The following is a 20,099-nucleotide window of genomic DNA, read 5'->3' as shown; positions in this document are numbered from 1 at the left end:
TTGACTTTCGGAGTTCGGAGTGTCAGTTCGGTATTATGACGTCTGTCGGGAATGAGAAATTGACGTATAAATGGCAGTGAACAAAATGCTTGAGCGGAGTTGATTGCGCGCAGAGTGTAATTTAAGTCCGCAGGTCGGGGAATCTCTTCAAATAACTAAACGTAAAGAAAATGCTGTCAAACTGCGGAAAGAAGATTCTAAACTGCATATTCGAGGACATGCAGTCGATCCGAAAAATGTCATCTGTTGCCTCTGCAGTGAAAAAACACGATGCCCTACAGGAACTGGCTTTAAAAGAAAACTGTATCCTAGTGGACGAAAACGATAAAGTCACAGGTCATACCTCGAAGCGAGATTGCCACAGAGTCAGTGAAAACGGTCGAGTGAAACTACATCGCGCTTTTAGTGTTTTCCTGTTCAATTCAGATGGCGATATGTTAGTGCAAAGACGCTCAGAACACAAGGTGGGAGGAGTTTTTCAAATTGTCTTCTTTGCCGGAAATAGTTTGCAAAGAATCCCTTTTACATTTCAGATTACATTTCCCGATCGTTACACAAATGCGTGCTGCAGTCATCCCCTCTTCGATATTACCGAAGAGCGCGAAGAAAGTAACGCAATTGGAATTCGAAAAGCAGCCCAAAGACGCCTCAACTATGAATTGGGAGTTCCATATGATCAGGTGATTATTTTTAGCTTAAATTCATTTAGGATTCTATGGTTTAGTGCCTGCAAAATGTTTGCTAGCTTGCGGTTAAGTACTGGTTTTCAGGGTTCAGACGCATTCGAGAGATGACTATGTGTTGCATCACCCTCCAGCTCACCTCACTTTCTCCACGTTTTGAATTAATTTTGAAGGTCAGTTAAGCGACTCATATTGTTGAATTGAAAATGCCTCAACAATAATGGGCGGATGTTAAACACTTTGCATCTGGCCTGAGTCGCAGATTATTTTTCCTCTTCACTTCTCAAAACGGGAATGAATGGGCTTTTCAGGCGAAGTTTATAATAATATGGGCTGAATTGTTAGCTCGAAAACATATTTGCAGTTCACAGTGCTCCATGGTTTGATAGGTTGTTGGATTGAGTTACTGAAATCTAAAAATGATATTTTATCATATGACATTGTTTATAGTATTTTTTCGGTATCGTTTGTGAAGCGGCTCCTCAAGCTAAAGTTGAAATAAGATGAAGATTTTGGAGATATTTACATTGGATTTCATTTTTAATCAATGAATCTTTGAAGTAAATTAACATCAGAGAATTCATTCATTTCTGTTTTTGTTTTCGGAGGTTCGTTCGGAATTTAGATTGTAGTCTCCAAAATGAACAAAAAAACTGCATATCTACAAAACAAAAGTGATTGGTTTCCAAATTTCGAATCGAGGTTTCATAAAGAAAGCCTACCTTTTACTGTTGTTAGGAAAAATTTATGATTATAAATCCAATGTGTTTGTTTAGTAACAGCAACAATCTCCTTCTAGTGTGTGCAAGGATTCACTCGAAGAAGTTGGGAGAGGGGCAAATTATTTCGTTTATTTTGCCTTGTATTATAATATAATCCGCGCTTGAGTAAAAACACCACATTTGGTAGAAAGGTGAACGTTCACGCATATAGTGAGTTACACCCTTTTACGTCGAATTTTAAGGGCGGTCCCCATAGATGCAAAAAAGGGGTATACATTCTTTTTTCATCAAAAATAGTCATGCGGGGTATCAGTAGTTTCGAAGCCGGTCTTAGTTTTGACATCTGTTGGAAAGGTGAGGATTGCGGGGGTTTGAAAGTGATCATTTCTTTAACGGACCTATTTTCAGAAACTACTTAACCGAAAAATCTGAAAAAAGTCAAAAGGCTGTATGATGCCTAGGCCTCAAAATAGCCTCAATTTCGATACCTGTTCAAATAAAGTTAATAATAATACATTACTCTAATTTTTAGTAACTGGCAAACCCTCCTTAAGTTCACCCTAGAATCACGAAATGTAGGCTACAGATTAGAACATGGTCCTTCCAAATTTAGTGAAAATCGCATCATCCCTAACAAAGTTATAATAGGTCAAAGCTGTCGCTTCTGAGCAAATTCAAGACTTGGAATGTCAATATCACTTGAAAGTGGATATTCTCACATAATATATGTGTATACAGTGCGCGAACTAGGGTTAGCCGCACTTACATTTTCCAAGATTTTGAGAAAAAAAAACTTTTTTTATAATTTTATTAGAGACTATTTCAATTCATATTACAAAAAGATGTGTTCAAAAAAATGCTTGCAGGTTTATTTATTTTTTTTACATGCTGCAAGTGCGAACTAAGGTTAGCCGCACTCAATGTTTTGAGCCAAATAAACAATGCTGTGGACATGTTTATGTTTTGTTCTGACTTGATTTACGGTTATGCACATTCTCTTGACACTTTGTGGGATTTCACACGCAGTTGTCGTTTGTAATTCATGCGAATCAAAATGGGATGTGGAAAAGTTGTTCGAAATTCTCTGGAAAATCGTGAAAATTACGGCAAAAATTACATGACAGGCCGGCCATCAACGATATCTTAAGCACAAAAACGGCATTTGATACGATCTGCAGCCAACAGCAACAAGTCTGCTCGTGATACCAAGTTGCAAAATAATTTACCTATTGGTGTTCGACGTATACAAAAGATTTTAAGTGGTTGCAGCTACTTGAAATCCATCAAACGACATTGAAGGCCATAAGAAGTTCGCCCTGGATCATATTCATTGAACAAAAGAATGGCAGAATATTATTTTTTCGGATGAAAAAAAGTTCAATTTGGATGGCCCAGATGGTTTTGCCTATTATTGGCACAATTTACGTACTGAAGAAAAAATTTTCAGTAAGCGTCAATCCGGCGATGGCTCACTAATGGTATGGGGTGCTATTGGCTATTTAAAAAACATACAGAGGCATGTTTTTTCATTTCGACCAGAATGAACGCTGTGGATTATGAGCAGATGATTGGTCCTCATTTCCCAGGCTTCGAATGTGCTGACCTGAATTGGAAATTTCAGCAAGACAATGCACCAATACATGTGACCAGATCAACTTTGGCTTATTTTGAGCAACGTGGCATACGGCGTTTTGACAATTGGCCATCGAAGTTACCAGATGTGAACAATATCGAGAACGTATGGTCGATTTTGGCACGAAAAGTTTATGAAAATGGCCTCAAAGAAGCTAGCTGGCCTGAGCAAACATCCCTCATGACAAAATCCGATCACTGTATGACAGTTTTCCGCGCCGAATCATCGCTTTACATGATGCCAGAGGCAAATATACCAAGTATTGATTGAAAACCAATACGAAAATTATTTTTTTTCATCCAAAACAGTAAGTGCGGCTAACCTTAGTTTGCACTTGCAGCATGTAAAAAAACGAAAAACCTGGAAAAAATCAACACCTAGAATTTTTTTTTGAACAAATCTTTTTGTAATATGAACTGAAGTCTAATAAAATTATAAAAAGAGAAAAGAAAAATCTTTTGTATTTTTCTCAAAATCTTGGAAAATGTAATTGCGGCTAACCTTACTTCGTGCACTGTATTACGTGCACATAATAATGGGACAAATGCACACTCAAATCTCTTTATAAAAGAAATACACAAAACCTTTCATACCTGAAGAGTCTAGCTTCTGGTTTCGCGTTAGTGTGAATCCGATTTCTAGAAATATCCGGGAAAACGAAAAAAAAACGTCAAAATTAAGGGAGACAATATTAACGAACTTTAATATTCTTTGTTTTATCCCCTTTTAAATAAGATCTGCATGTTTTTTTTTCAGTGGAGGCAACATGCTGCTAAGCGGTTATATCAGATTTTTAATCAGAAAAACGTTCCTTCCACTTAGCACTTTTCCCGTGGGATATGTGGTATCGAAGCTGCATCAAAACTTATCTACTGCTCCTGCCATATTGACTGTTTTTCCCTTTTCCTATGGGCCGCTCCTACATATTTTTTGTACAACAAATCTTTAGTGTCAAATTTGAACATTTTCTGCGTTCTTTGCTCAGTTCGGGCGCATCGGTCAATATGGTGAATCTTTTCCTGTATCCAAGTATTTGGGATATATTTTCTCTCGCGACAAAAGAATTCGTTTCGCTTGCGGATTAGGGTGATTATCGCCTTCAACCGCTTAAGGACATTGTGAATAATATTCACATTATGGATAGGTCAAGGGGTAGTATATGTTCCAGGGCGATGTGGATTGGTACTCACGATCGAGCATAAAACCTGGGAAACGCCTGTTGAACCAACAGCAGTAGCTCTACTACTAAACAATACTTGCACTTCCACGTGGTGGTTCTTCCTTAATGAAAAATTCCAGACGGAAGAGGATGAAGAGTCTCCCGTGCCAAATTAACACGCAGCAATTTGTATCAACTGGTCCTCCAGTTTGGGGGTTGGGTAGGGTTGACAAGCCTACACGGAAAACAACTTGCTACAAAACCACAAAAAGAAGCCTCAGACTGGATGGATATTACAACGACGAACCCGGCAACGCTCCTTGTACATATCGAATATTGCTCAGCAGCTGGCTGATACCTTGATGATACTGATACTGCCACCAACATAATTGGCGGTTCATCAAATAATGTTCAAGGCCTGGAACAGTGAATCACTGCTTGACGACTGGTAACAAGGCATGTTGTCTTGCTACGTCCAAAATATCATCGGTTCTTACCAAAGAGGCTTCACTCCAGGCAAATCAGCAGCAGATCATATTTTCTTTTTGCGGCAAGCGATGGAAAAACTGTTGGAATATAGACATCAATTGCATCAACTTTTTATCGACTTGAAGTCCGTCTAGTCAGCATAGCCAGGGTAATACTCTACATAGTCAAGAGAGAATTTTGTATCCCGACAAAATTTATAAGACTGACTAGGCTGACCCTGACCAATGTGGGACGCCAAATAAAAGCAACAGGAGCACTCTCGAGACGATTCAACATCAACTACGGTCTAAGATAAGGTGGCGCCTTATCATGCATCCTCTTCAACCTGGCATTGGAAAAGTGTTCAGCGATGCGTGAGATCTCCTCTTCAAGTCCACCCCACAACTGGCATATGCCTTGAACAAAGTACATGTGGGCGGGGTCAGAACCAACAGCATCAAATGGCATGTAAAATGAGGAAAATAACGATAGGAGACCACAATTTTGAGACATTTTATAATGTCTGCTCTCTAGGAGCGAAAATCACAATCGATAACAATTATGCCAATGAAATTTGTGCATGGTTGTTGGCAGCGAACGGAGTTATCTCAGCTTAAAAAAACTGTTCCGCTCGAAACGTCTCACTATAGGGTCAAAGCTCTTACTGTACAAGGCAATGATCTTGCCAGTCCTCTTGTATTCCTCGGAGACTTCGGTTCTTAGCAAGAAGAATTACGAACTCTTGGCCGCGTTCGAGAGAAGAATCCTCCGAAGAATTTTTGGCCCCCTATATGAGGATGGACGATTCTGTAGCCTACATAACGACGAAATTTATGAACGATACCATGATAATGACAAACCATTACCAACTTGGCTCTACTCAAACCTTTTATAGTTGGTTGTACCCTGGTTTGCCCTGCTGCTGAAGGCGAGAGGTCAGTTTGAGAAAAAGGTCTTCGGCGCAATTGGTTACCGTGGGCGGGTCACTTACTCCGTATGGATGAGGATGATCCAGCCCGGAAAGTCTATAAGGGCAATATCTATAGTAGAAAAAGAAGACGAGGCAGACCCTGCCTAAGATGGAGCGATGACGTAGGCCAGGACACCAGACTGCTTTTAGGGATATCGAATTGGTGGACCTCGGCGCAAAATCGGGAATACCGCACTAGCTTCCTTCAACGCTCGATCGATCCTTTTGATAGATTCGGGAAGCGGGTTGTTCCCCAATTCGAAGAGGTTTCTACTCTCCAGTTTCCGAAAAGCAGCCTGGCCATATTTATCTTTGTCCATAACGACGACGTTGTTCTCCTTGTCCGCCTTGAAAAAATATAGCGGTTTATCACGAAGTTCGCATATTGTTTTTAAATCGCGTTTACAAATTTTTAGCGGCGCGTTATTCCGAATGATTTCACTTATACCCGAACGAATTTCGTCCTTAGTGTCGTTATCCAAGAATTTTACACCTGCCTCGATGTTAACTACGGTTTCGTCGAGAACCTTAGTTGGTGGTACTGCGAACGCAAGACCATTATTTAACAACTTCATTTCGTTATCGGTCTGTTCAATATCCGTTTTGTTTATTACGTAGTTATCAATATGCGATATCAACGCTTCTTTCATCTCTAATTCAAATTTTTCGTCGACCAAAAACCAACTTTCAATGTGTCAAGTTTTCTAGTTGAGCGATATGCCACCATTGACAGGACAATCCAACACTTCATTCATGCATGTATTATCATCCAATAATCTTTTTTATTTAGGAATTGAGGGATTCTGAGTTTGCAATTCACTTGATGTCGGACTGGATCAAATGGAGAAAGGAACTTACTCCCACTATTTTTGGTTCACGGACTGCTCTTTTTGTCCCCAAGCATTCAAAAATAAGAGACGAAAACGTTGTGTTGTGAGAATGTATAAAAAGGAGCACTAACATCTGCGCACCGTTTCGGTCACGCTGCATCCAGGGTACAGGTTAGGCAGCCTCTGATAAGTTGCCTCTGCCTTGGACGAAGCCGTCTCCGTCTCTTATTTTTTAATCCAATAATCTCCCGGGTTGGTTTGTCTTTTTACCAGTAAGATACTTTCCAGTACCTGTGCCCTTATCATAGTTGTTCCTTAGAAACTACGTGTCTCCTCCAAATTTCAAAACACAACTTAGTAACCTGTTGGTCCGTTAATTTGTCCTTCCGAAAGGGCTGAATCACTAAATCGTCTGGGATTATAGAAACTATAATTTCTTGCGCATACATTAAATGAGATGAGTTTGGTTTGCAGTTAATTACATAATTATCAGAATGATGGGGGGAAGACTACATGCCTCATTGTGTGAGATATCTGGCTCCCTGGACTAGTGAACCAAATAACTTAACGCATTATATTGTTAGCTTAGAAAATCGGTGTCTTAAATGCAAATCATTTGAATTATCTCCGAGTAACATTGAAGCCATATGTAGTTCCCTCTAATAAGCGACAAGATATGAGGTTCCATCAAGTAAATTCCTAAAGTAAAAATAGTTTCTGCTTTTCGCATTGTTTTATTCATGAGAAACAATATTCTGTTCCAATCTCAGTGGCAAAGCTCCCAGTCTCTGATTTGCTTTACTTTCAGATAGGATGCAAACGTCGATTCTCGACGCTTCTATTTCTAACTGAATTATCTGATTTCTATTATTAAAGGATATGAGATTGTCCTAGCTCCGCGGAGCGTTCATCCGCTGCTTTACGCATCATAAATTTCCACGGCATTCTACTGTGGATAAGATCCATTGAAATTTGTTAACTCGAACTCAGGTTTGGGTTTGGCATGTTGCATTCGTAACGAGGCGGAATCAACAGATAATTGAGATGCGATTATGTATTTGTAGAGAGTACGGAATCTAAGTCGAAATGAGTAGAAATGTGGATGCATTGGCATTCATAGATAGGATGAATGATTTTACTTTTCATCTTTTGTAAAAAGAAAGCCAAATTACACTTCACCCCTCTGATGTGTTCATACAAGTGATTCAGATTTGGATGATAGCATGAAATCCTCTTCAAGTGGGAGGTAATACCTTAATTTCCTGTTACTAGGAATAATATATTAAACTATTGTAATCATATATTCAGCAAAATCCGCTTGCTTAGTTCATTATAAATTATGTCAGAAACTCAATTAGCTTCTGCTATACTTGGGGCTCGAATATGTGATATTTTCATTAGTCCACATTCTATCGGCGACGAAATCTCTCATGTTTGATTCAAGTGGGTTGCTACGTCCTTTCTTATGGCATTCAACGTTTGAATGGCAGGTTGAGATGATTTAGTTGTGACTTTGGATTCGCAAATTGGATGTTTTCATCAAAAGGATGCTTCTATGGTAAGAGCATGAGCTTTTTCGGTGGTTTTTTGGGAATATGCAAATGACGGCAGTTCATGACACGTGGAAGAGGATAAAGTTACGAAAAAGTAGGTCAAAGCTAGAAATTATAGAGAAATTTCACGCTGCTTTATTTATAGTACTGGAACGTAGATTATGATGCTCATGTGATGCTAATTGCAATTTAAATTGTGACATATTCGAAATTTTAATTATATGTCATTAATTGTAGCTTCAACTTTCACAAGGACTATTCCAAAAGGTTTCTATCCTTTTTGGTTGTCAATATCATTTAGTTATAAACCGTCATATCAGAAACGCTTTTAGAATCAATTATAATAAATCAATAAAGGTAAAAGGGGCAGTGCGAAAGTTGAGTTGGTTCAGCATTTGCCTCTCGATTTCGTGGCTTTGCTTTGTGGTACCTGGGACTCGCCGTTTAATGGGAAGGTCGCAACTTTGGAACTTCAATTTTTGAGTTTATTACATTTCAAGAAATTCGCGCTACCATTCATTGCTGTGATGCTATTCAGAATCCCCATTGAACATTTTGTTACTTGTATGTAAGTTTTGTAATTAATAACATTAATGAATTGGGTTAAGATTCAAACTAAAATTCAATGATCAAATGTCTGTTTGTGCATCATATCGTGTAGTCTACTTTGTGGTTAGCGATTTTTGTAGATCGCCATTGATATGCCTGTTATTTATCGTTGCGACTGCAAAAAAGAACATAAATATCCTTCCAACGGCTCATTTGATAATTCTTCGGTAGCGTCTGTAATTAAATATTAATAGATAACTTGAAAGGACTAAGAGATGGACTTCTATAAAGTAAGCCTAAATGGATTGTGTTCGTCAAACATTAGTTAGGCAAAAACTTTAGGGTGTTGCGTCTATGTCTTTTTCTTCTACTTCTGCGGTGCCCCAATGTTCCAATACCTTAGCCTCCCGAAGTCTCCGTATCTACTTTTCCCGGTTGAGCGGTTGCCTCTCCACATTTTGAAAACCAAGCAACATATCACATTTGTAAGTATCGTTTTCGTCGCTAGGTAAGTATTTTCAATTTCGCTAACACCAGCATTTCGGGAACAGTTTATTCCCTTCTTCACTGCAAGATGTCCTTACCAGTATTTCTGGAGTTTGTTACCTTCTCCAGTGTTGACTGCAAAATGAACAACACTTGCCTATTGACGGAAACGGTTTTTACAATTTCTCTTCCACTTTTTCGCTCTAAATAGCCTGCCCACTGGAGCTTTTGAGTTTTGATATGGGTTACTAGCTCGCAGTATACTTATTTAGGTTCCCATTGAGTACTTCCTTAATTGAGCCTAAAATTTGTTTGAGGATTTGTCACTCGAAGGTATTGATTTTCTGCGCTCCGGCCTGATTTTCATCCAGCCCTCGCTACCGTTGCCTAGAGTTGGTCCAATGAATGTCTTGTGTAACGTTGCCTTTGTTTTCTGGGTACACTTTTATTTTTTAGTGTTGACAGTACGACGCTGTAAATTTTTTTAGCAAGCATGATTGGCCTCCTGACTTTGCTATTTCACTATTTTTTTCTGCACTTGTCTCACCTAAGTATATGAAGCTGTCCACTTGTTCTAAGCTGATTAGCATCTTTTTCTGGTTTATGTTATGAAATTGTCCTTGTTTATTTTTAATCCCATTTCTGTTTCATCAAGTTCTACCAGCGCTTCTTCATTTTTCGAACTTGCCAGAATGTTTATATTATCCGCATAGGCTATTAACTGAGATGTTTTGTACAGTAATACTTCGCTTAAGTCTAACTGGCATCTTTCGGATAACGTTCTCCAGAGTGATGTCGAATGATTTTGGGGCGACCTAATCACATTTTTTAAGCCATGAATCCGTTCCATAACATCTTGTTAACCGGTTTTGTAGCTATGTTTGACTACTCGCTTGGTTTATTAAATCTTATTAAAATCGGTTGACTTTGTGTCTGTCTGTCACATGGGCTTTTCTCAAAAATGGTTTAGTTTTAGTTTAGTTCGATGAGGGGAACCGCAGCTGTGAGCACTCAGGTCTTTGTTAGGCCCATTGTACTATCCCTGTAAATCGACCATTCAATGGCTTCGCTCTCACGGCATTCGCAGGCTTCTGCAACACTGCGAACATTCTCTAGAGGCAGAGAGTGTGCAGATTCTTCACTGAAGAAAATCTTACCGAGGTAATTTCGGCTGAGATCTGAAGAGGCCGGACAGGTCCATATGAAGTGCAGGGCCGTCTCTTACTCCTCCTCATATAGGCTGCATATAGCCGAAACCACCACCCCAATCTTGTCCAAGGACTAGTGTCTCGTTAAAAGCCCTACTAGGGTTTTCATGTCACACCTCTTAAGGGACAACAAAAATGCCGCTCTGCCTCGGGCTAGTTGACCAGAGTTTTCGTATGCCGACAAGAAATCAAATTTCTCCACCCAGCTGCCTGAATTGTTGCAATTTCACCCTTCAGAGTAGACTTGATAGTGGATATCAAAAGCTTTCGCTGCCGATGAAATGGCATATATTTCCGTCTGGAATATGGTCCTAATTTTTTCAAGGGGTCGGATCAGTTCCATAATCGAATTACTCGAGAAGACCTCTGCGCCCGATCTGTCTTCCATGACTGACCTGTCGATGAAGATTATTAAGTCTGTAGTCCCTAAAGGCTCATGGCCATTTATTGACCATTCTTCTTTTGTTCAGTACGACGGAGTATGTTTTTTCAAAGACGAATCTGGAAACCATGCAGAGTTACATTCAAGCAGTCACATACCGTGTCTGCAAACTTGCGGCTAGATCATCTACAAATGCTTATGCGAAGTCTTTTTGGTTCCTTAGAAGCCCTAGCAAGGCATACATTACCAGGAGCCACAACAGAGGGGAAAGAACCTCTCTCTGCGGGCAACCTCTAAGACATCCTGCTTCAATAGACTTCTGGCCAACCAATGTGCGGATTTTTTCCCACTCCAGCATGTGAAGGATTCAAGTGATTAACATCGGATCGATTTCATGTTGCCTTGCCGCGTTACAAATTGCCGCGAATGAATCATAATTGAAGGCACCTTCGATGTCCATGCATGCGTTTAAATCGCGCACATCGCGCCAGTAAATTGGAATATAAGCATGTGAGACCGACGGCATCCATTCCCTCTAGTACTAGCGCAGGAGTGATGCCACCCGGACGTGCAGACTTATATATATGGAACTAGTTAAGTGCTCGTTTTACTCGTTCCTGTAATGCTACTTTGCATGCCAGATTCTAGTCTCTCAGTTGAGGGCTATATATACCTGTCGGCCCCAAGACGAGATTTTGTATACCGTCTAAGAAGTGGACAATTTCAAACAAATGGCTTGCCGTTCCTGCATTGCTTTCTGTGTACCTTCCGTTCTGTAAACGTAAATAGCTCAGCTTCTGGCTGCGTTCTTTAACAAGGATGCGCTTCAGTTTTGAGGTTGCCTCAATGGAGTTAGTCTTTTCGCGAAAGCGTCTCTATGATGATCGTTTAGTCGATATTATGCTCTTCTTTAAAGCTTTCTATATCTCTATACCGATTCCAGCCAGCGGTAGAATCAAACTTTAGAGCATGATTGAGGAGCACCTTTGTCGTTCTCCTCTGTTTTGCTAAATCCGAGCTCCACCATAGTGTTTTATCCTTCTTTGGGGGCCATGAGTGGACAGCTCTTTTCGAGAGGTTCTCTCATGCTAGTTATGATCATCTGGGTTGTCTTTCCTAATTTCAGCAATGAATATGATGTGCTCCCAGGATTCGTGACTAGGGTGCTCAGTTCTATTTTATACGTCGCCAAATCTGTCTTCCGCGGATTCCGAAAGGGAGTGGTCGGGGATGGATCCATGCCCATTGCGACATCAGTGCGCTAGTGATCCGAGAATGTAATATGTTTGATTCTCTCCACATTCCGACAAGAGCCGCAATGTCAGAGGATGCCATTGTGATGTCGATGACCTCTCGCCTGACCGCGTTCAAAAAAGTGGACTCATTACCTAAATCTGGATCTGCAAATCGGTTTTTACCAGATACTCTAATAGTCTCGATCCTCTTGCATTGATGTTGGAATTTCCTCAGCATATGCGGTGGGCGTTGACATCATATCCTGCTATTACCTCATGCTTTTGCTTTTGACCTATCGGATAACTCTGATGAATGTCCTACTGGGAACTTTTTCTGCGTCATAGAGGAAATATGCAGAGCACCATAGAATTTCTTTATTACCATATTAACTTTTTATGGTTAGTTTGGCGGTTGTGGTGCCGCCATTACATAGGTTGGTTACCAATTAGCCTGGAGGTCTTTTGTGACCATCATGTAAGAACCGGGTTTATCACTTCCATTGGCATAGAACAGGTCAGCATATCGGAAATCTAAGTCCCTGGCTACCCACCATCAATCTGTGGTTCTTGTGTGAGGCATATAAATGACTTGCAGCTATTGATCCTATGACTAATGAATGCACTCGCCGCTTTACAATGCTGTAAATTTATTTGTGAAACATAGCACCTCATCTACGCGTTAGATGAAGATGTCATAGGCTACACGTCCCCTTCAATGACCGAGCCCCCTTTTCTGCTTTTTGTATCGAGAAGCTTGAATCGTGCGAGGACCGCTGCCGCTGCGGTTTACCCTTAGCCGCAGGTGCCACGGATGTTCCTTTTTCCCCAAAACAAAGCCGGTGGGTTGGGGGATTTGGCCGGAAGCTGTTTGTCCGGAGACGGTTTGTCCGGAGGCGGTTTGCTAGGAATCGGTTTGCCTGAAGATGATTTATCTGGAGGCGGCTGGCCCTAAGGCTGTTCGTTGTCTAAGAACAGATGCTTATCCACGGGCAAGACTTTATCTTCAGTAGGTGGCGCCGATTGGAGTCCAGGGTCACAAGTGCTGACCCCTTAAGGAGTGGGTCTCAATCAGATTGGTTTCCGCTTGAGTAAGTGGAGAATCTGAATGCTGTAATAAAAATTCGATGAGCTTAGGGTTGCCCCTTCACTCGGAGTTGGCTCGTCACGATCGAGATGTAATTTTAGCTTTTTTAAAGGTTTTTTGTTTGTTGATTCTTTATAATTTGTTGCATGCTTGGCCTTAGTTTTACCAGGGAAAGTAAGTCGATGTCGACAGGGCTCCTTTCCGCCGAGACAAGACTAGTTCAAACTGGGGGTCGCCTGGTACCCAGAGTTCACGGTTCCCGGCCACCTCACCTTGACTTGGGATTTTGATTACCGTTTGGCTTGGAATTTTGATTACCGCTTGGCTTCACCTTTTGTTCTCTAGAGAAGCCTCCTTACTGAGTTTCCCCACTACGACAAGGTAGGTAATCGTCGAGGGGGTCAAAAATTGCTACTACTATTATTGCAAAATTTGGTAGAAATTTTGGAACTGTGAGCCCGCACGTAAAAGAGGGGTGCAAAATTATCATTTACAGTAGAACAACGCTCCCAAGAAGAACAATTGATTGATGACTCGTCAAACTGAGAAATTTTCTTTTAATGAAATTTATTTTTAGTCCGACTTTCATTGCCTCCTCCAAATCCAGAGCCATTTAGCCAAGGTTCTTTACTAGGTGTGAGAGCAGGCATTTGCCATCATTATAGTTAACGGTTTTGAGGAAAGATATCACGAAGACTATCCGGATCTGGGTATCCTACTAGTAATTAGATAAATTAGGAAAAAATGGGTTTTAAGAAGAAATTTAGTTATAGTGAAAGCTAAAAGATATAAGGATGGCAGTGGATGGTTACAATTGTATATAAACTAGAAAATAGCGTTCCATGGTTTAACATTCATCCTCAGAAGGCATATTAGCGGAAACTGTTTCAGCTTTTCTAGGTCAATTGATTGCTTTTCTTCTATTTAATATCGGACATATGTCAAAACTGGCTTTGGCTGGTGGAATACCTTAATGATTGACGGGGAGAGTGAAGCCTAACTGATATCGTAGCTCTACAATTTTATCATCAAGAACTGTCTAACTGTCTCTACACCTATGAGTGAATTCCGATAGCGTCGTCCTCGTGGTAATGTCTTGATGTCAGTTTCGTAGGTAAGAGTACGTGCGGAACTGACAGTCAACACTCCCCTGCAGGATAAAATAAAATGACTTGAAATGTGCAAATATTAAAGTTTGAATCCGCTTCATATTGATTTTTCACTTAGCGTTCCAATATACCGTGAAAAGTTCCAACATTCTAAACTTGATCCTATTTGCTTACCAATGATGCTGCAAATAGTTTTAAACTGCGAAACATACAGCCATACTCACATCATACAAATCTGCGCTTTTAAAATTCAGCGACAGCTTGAAAATACGCTGTTTACCCTCAGACAGATTTTATACACCTCCACCGTTTTATGGAGGCTCATTTGAATTTTTACGACACACGTAATGCCTCTACTCAAAAGATTCTATGTTGCGGAAACTTTCCTCCTTGTCATATTTTCATTTTTTATTTGTTGTTGCCGCCTCTTTATCTCATCATGTTTCTATTTTCAGGCAAAACCCGAAGATTTCCACTATCTGACACGTATCCATTATGAGAACACAGGCGATGGTATCTGGGGTGAACACGAAATCGATTACATCTTATTTTTGCATAAAAATGTTGACCTATGCCCGAATCCTAATGAAGTGAGCGAAATACGATATATTAAGCGAGAGCAGCTCGACAATGAATTACTTAGCCTGCAGGCACCTTTAACACCTTGGTTCAATTTAATTTTGAAATACAGGCTCAAATTGTGGTGGGATAATTTGAATTCCCTGAAAAATTTTGAAGATTTTGATAAAATTCATAAATTGGAATGATAGTAATATAATTTGTAATAAAGATACCAAATTGTTTTTTTCTTCTGTACAAAGAATTTAAAAATACAAATTCTACTATGGTAGGCTAAGATGGTACATAGTACACGTAGATAGACGGTGGATTAACAACTAAGAAATATTTTTGTAAGGTTGTAATGTTATCATATTTACAGGTGAAATTGTTATTGGACTGTTTGTATTATTTGTATGTTTGTTGGCAGGAAAGTGAAATAAAAGGACGATATGGGAACAAGTTCAGCATTTCATTACTTCAAATTTCATTTCTCGGAATAGACACTTCATTTAGAAGGTGTTATGTATAACCTGTGCCCTGGATTGATACGATTGTGGCGAAGCGGGTTAACAACTTTCGAAATTTATTTCGAATCCTGTTAATTCGATTGACAGTTGCCACCACCGGTATTCTCCGTGGCGGAGTAGGTCTGGATTTGGTCGCAAAAAAATAATGGAAGTTAGGAAATGAAAATTGACATTTGATTTTAAATGAAGAGAAGAGATGATAAAAAGTTGTGAAGTTTTTCGTTTACTTTATATTAATAAAATTATTTAAACTGCGCTTTCTACGTTTATTTTAAAATGATCACCGCGACTTCGAAAGGTTCAGTTATCTTGAGAGTAAAATTTGACGATATTGGAAGATATTTCCACGAAGCAGTCTAGGCTCAGTATTTCCCGACCCGTAGTCTTCACCCAGTAAATCGTCAATTGACTTTCTTTGCTGGCGTGCAGGGTCAGTGACTTAAATGCCCAAAACGGATTAAATAAAAGCGGATCAACAGGAAGCCCCCATGCGGTAGTGCTGCCCTCAATCATTGAGTGATAGAAGTCCATACTACAGGGCACAATAGATCTACTATAGGCAGTACCCTTACTAAAATGACTCCACTTGCGAATGTGCTTGCAAAAGCTTATCTGTACACATCAGAGACGCTAAACAAGGAAAAGGCATAATCTTCGTCAAATCGTATTGGTAAGAGAGAGATCGGTGAGCTTTTGCTATTCTGGTACTACGGCGTGCTCACCCATATAGCAAAAAGTTGTTTCACGTATTCACTTATCCATAAGCAAAAACTTGCCAATTTCACCAATACATTGGCAAGTCCGGGCGGTATGTCAAACACAGCTGATCGGATTTTCGTTACATCTCGCTCACGCTCAAAGGCAAAACAATTTGAAATCGTGTGTACTCGCGCTGATTTCCCCCCTTGAGGGGCAAGGGGGAGTGTGGTAGCTGTCTAGTATCTAACTGTGCTACAGGGTCCGAATCGAAAGAATCTTACAATCAAGTCATATCAAGACTAAAGTGGTGATTCCGACGAGATCGTCCGATTGGAACGAGAAAAAAAGCAAGTTACACGCCACCGAAGGAAAAATTCAAGTTTTGAGTACTTATTTTTTATTTCCGAGTTATCACAATCTCGGCAGATGCCGGATTTTACCTAATACTAGCACTAAGTGCCAAGCATTTAGGCTCGGACGATCCTACCTACTTAAAAACTAAAGGGGCACTGGTGGTGGTGGCCGGTGGTAGGTCAGTGGGAGAATCCGTCGAGTACTCCTCGCAACATCGAGCACATATGCAGAATGGTGTACTTCTGCATGGTTTGAACCAGATTGTGCGAGAGTCCCAGGACATCAAGGGAAGCCGTCAGGGATTTAGGTACAATACCTGTAGCTGACAATATTATGGGAACTATGATACAACCACCCGCTCGAGACGCCAAATTTCTTTGATTTCACGAGCCAATGGCTCATAGTTCACCTTCTTCTCCACGTATTTCCGTTCAATGTTGCTATTATGGGGGATAGCAACATCAATAATATACGCGGAGCGACCCGTCTTGTCAACTAGCAGTACGTCAGGCTTGTTGTGTGCGGTATGGCGATCAGTCAGAACTTGCCGGTCCCAATACATGCTGTAAGCAGAACTATCAAGTACTGCTTGCGGCTCATATCGGTAAACCGGACATGTTCCCGTGATCAGCCCATGCTTATATGCAAGGTTTTGATGGATAACCTTACATACAGCATTATGCCTGGTGATGTATTGCACCGGTGCCATAACAGTACAGCCAGAAATGAGATGGTCCAACGTCTCTAACGCCGAACCACACATTCTGCACTGGTCGTTCTCCACCCGTTCTTTCATGATGAGCTTTTTATAAGCTCGGGTGGCGACCACGCCATCCTGAATGGCACACATGAACCCTTCCGTCTCAGCAAAGAGCTCCACAGCACACAGCCATCTGTTCGACAGATGCAAATCGACAAATGGCTGCCAAAGACAATTCACGTGTTTACCGTGCATTGCCTTCGACTTCCATTCCTCGATCCGCTCTTGGTCCGACTTCACCCCACTCAGAGGATTGAAAGATCGATCCTTCAAGTTAAGTGGAGTCAGTCCACAGTCTGCCTTACAGACAGCCGCATGCAAGGGACTCGCCTGCTCTTTACTGTAAAAATAAGCGCGCAGCGAGTCGACTTGGCGATGATGTTGTGCCGCCACGTCAACCACGCCCCTACCTCCGATGTTACGAGGCAGGTTCATCCGCTCCACGGCAGACTTTGGGTGATGCATTCGGAATTTGGACATAGTTGTCCGTATCCGCCGCTGGACGTTTTCCAGGTCGGTCTTCGTCCACGGCAATATTCCGAATGCATAAGCCAGTGAAGGGATAGCGAATATATTCAACGCGCTTATTTTATTCTTCCCCGAGAGATGCGATTTCAGCACCAGCTTTACACGTCGCAGGAATTCGGACAGCAGAGCTTCCTTCAGATCACCAACTCGAGCATGGGTTCCTTGCAGAATTCCTAGGTACTTGTAGAAGTCTGTCTCGGTCACAGCTTCGATGTGGAGGTCACCAATGCTATGTCCGGCATGCGGCTCGTGATGACCTTTGCGGATGGCTTGGATTCGACATTTGTCTAATCCAAACTCCATCCGAATATCACGGCTGAACATGTCGATTATTCGCAACAGACTTCTAAGATGGTTGTCAGTACCAGCATACAGCTTGATGTCATCTAGGTACATCAAGTGTGTCAGTTGGCACTTAGCACGTAGGCCATATTTTATTGCAAAACCATGCCCTCTAGCATCATTCAGTAGCCATGAAAGGGGGTTCAGTGCCATACAAAACCAAAGAGGACTCAATGAATCCCCCTGGAAGATGCCCCTCCGAATACGGATGGGCTCTGAGGTATTAGCACCCTCAGATGTACGGACTGACAAGGTGGTATGCCACCCTTCCATGAATGTCGCCAAAAACTTTATTAGTTTCGGATCAATGCGATACAGATGTAGGATGTCGATTAGCCAGGTATGCGGAACGCTATCAAAAGCCTTGGCATAATCGATATAGCAACTGAAGAGGTTTCTTTGGCCTCTAGTTGCTTGTCCTACAACTACCGAGTCGATAATGAGTTGCTCTTTGCAACCCCTTGACCCATGAGTACTTATTATTATTATGAGTACTTATTATTATTATCGTAGTTATTAGTTATTACTTCATTTTTCATACAATAAATATTAAACCGCCGCAAGAGACGGCATCGAAACTCTTTTAGAAATTCATCGGTAGAGTTCCGCTCTTGTGGCGATTTTTTTTTCATTTTGGTCTGCGCATCAGGCGTCCGCTTCGGGGTGCGGGTTTCGGTCGTGCGGGCATTTGTGGGTGCGGCCTGCCGCGGTCAAAGTAGGGCCTTATAGAATTCGGTATCGCGGCGTCTTCTACAAAAACTCACGTCGGAAAATTGGCTTTGGTAATAAAGACGTGGCAGGCCCATTGGACCCTTAGGTGGTCGCCCTCGCTGTGCGCGTCCCTCCATTTTGGCGACGGAATCCGAGCTGTGGTTCGTCCATCTGGAAGCGCAGTTCCAGATGTCCGGAATAACGGCGGACGCGACGAAGTTCAACTACGCGATTGTAGGTTTGGATGAGGAGTCCATCCTCCTGGTGGCAGACATAGTGAAATCGGTCTCCTACACACTGTTGAAGACGGAGTTGATTAAGCGCCTGTCGGTAAGTGAGCCAGCTAAGCTGGATCACTTGCTGACAGGTTTGACGTCGGGCAATCGAACTCCCAGCCAATTGCTTCGAGAAATGAGGCAGAAAGCAAGATCGACGACGACTTCTTAAAATCGTCTGCGGTTCTTTGGAGGCGCTGGCAGTTGCGGCCGATAAGGTGCACGAGGTGCCTCCAACAATAGCGGCTGTTCAGCAGCTTCCTGACGAAGTTGGCGAGCTGAAGCGCGAGATGGCTCTCTAGTGGCCAGTATGGCTGAAATAAGGGCGACGCTGGACGCTCAGCGTTCGGGGGCCAGGTCGCGAGCTCGCTCGCGGTCTACTGGTCGAAAAGGGTGACCTGGTAGCATGCCGTCAGGACATCCTACAGACCGAAGCATTTGTTGGTACTTTCGCAGATTCGGCGAAAAAGCCACCAGATGTATGATCCCGTGTAAATTCGCGCCTACATCAAAAAACTAGGTCCGGGGGGTCCTGGCGACGGCCACCCAGAACGCAGCGCCACGTCATCTAACAATTTATGACCCTCTCAGCAGGCGCAGTTATCTCGTAGATACTGGTGCGGAGATTTCATTTCTTCCCGTACCCCGGCATCATCGGCTATTTCCTCAACCTTTGAAACTTGCGGAGGCAAATTCCTCGCGCATTAACACCTACGGGTACAGGCAAGTGGATGTGAGTCTTGGTTTCCGTAGGACGTTCCCGTGGCGATTCATCCTTGCGGATGTCAAGCCTTCTGCACACTCACGTCAACAAAATCTATCGGAGATATGGGGACTATCATCATAACATATTGGTTGGGTTCAAATTATTCCTTAAGATCGGGCAAAATCTTATCCACCAATAGTACAAAAATGAAGTGAACTCCCAATGGCGAGAAAAGTTAAAGGGTATTTCACCATGGGAATTAGATGTCATTGTAAATATGAAAGATAAATATAGTATCAAGCGATGACGGCTTTACGGTTTCTTACCATGAAAAGTTTGGGTGCAAGCCTTAAGCGAGGAGTCCGTGGACCAGGAAAGAGGGAGTAAGTTGCTCCCCATTTGGTCCGGTCCAGCATTAAGTGAATGCGGACTTAGGACCCCATCATTCTCAAAAAAATAAATATAGTATGTTTTTCCGGAAGAAATCAAGAGTAACCGTGCCGAGAATCAAAGTCAGTAGTAGCGACATACAACACCTTATTGATTCAGGTATAGACATGAATAG

The 20,099-nt window shown here is 41.7% G+C and overlaps 1 protein-coding gene across 1 annotated transcript; it reads left to right on the top strand.

The window, feature by feature from the left end:
- Positions 1-92: 92 nt before the first annotated feature.
- LOC119651563 (isopentenyl-diphosphate Delta-isomerase 1) lies at positions 93-15,091 on the top strand. Its single transcript, XM_038055197.1, has 3 exons — positions 93-464; positions 534-680; positions 14,527-15,091. Exons 1-3 carry the CDS (start codon positions 171-173, stop codon positions 14,836-14,838), a joined length of 753 nt encoding a protein of 250 aa, XP_037911125.1. The 5' UTR covers positions 93-170; the 3' UTR covers positions 14,839-15,091.
- Positions 15,092-20,099: the final 5,008 nt, after the last annotated feature.

The sequence above is a fragment of the Hermetia illucens genome, chromosome 3 (genome assembly GCF_905115235.1).
Source record: "Hermetia illucens chromosome 3, iHerIll2.2.curated.20191125, whole genome shotgun sequence".
Taxonomy (NCBI): Eukaryota; Metazoa; Arthropoda; class Insecta; order Diptera; family Stratiomyidae; genus Hermetia; species Hermetia illucens.
Note: the sequence above shows the minus strand (reverse complement) of the source record. Positions and strands in the feature narration are given on the sequence as shown.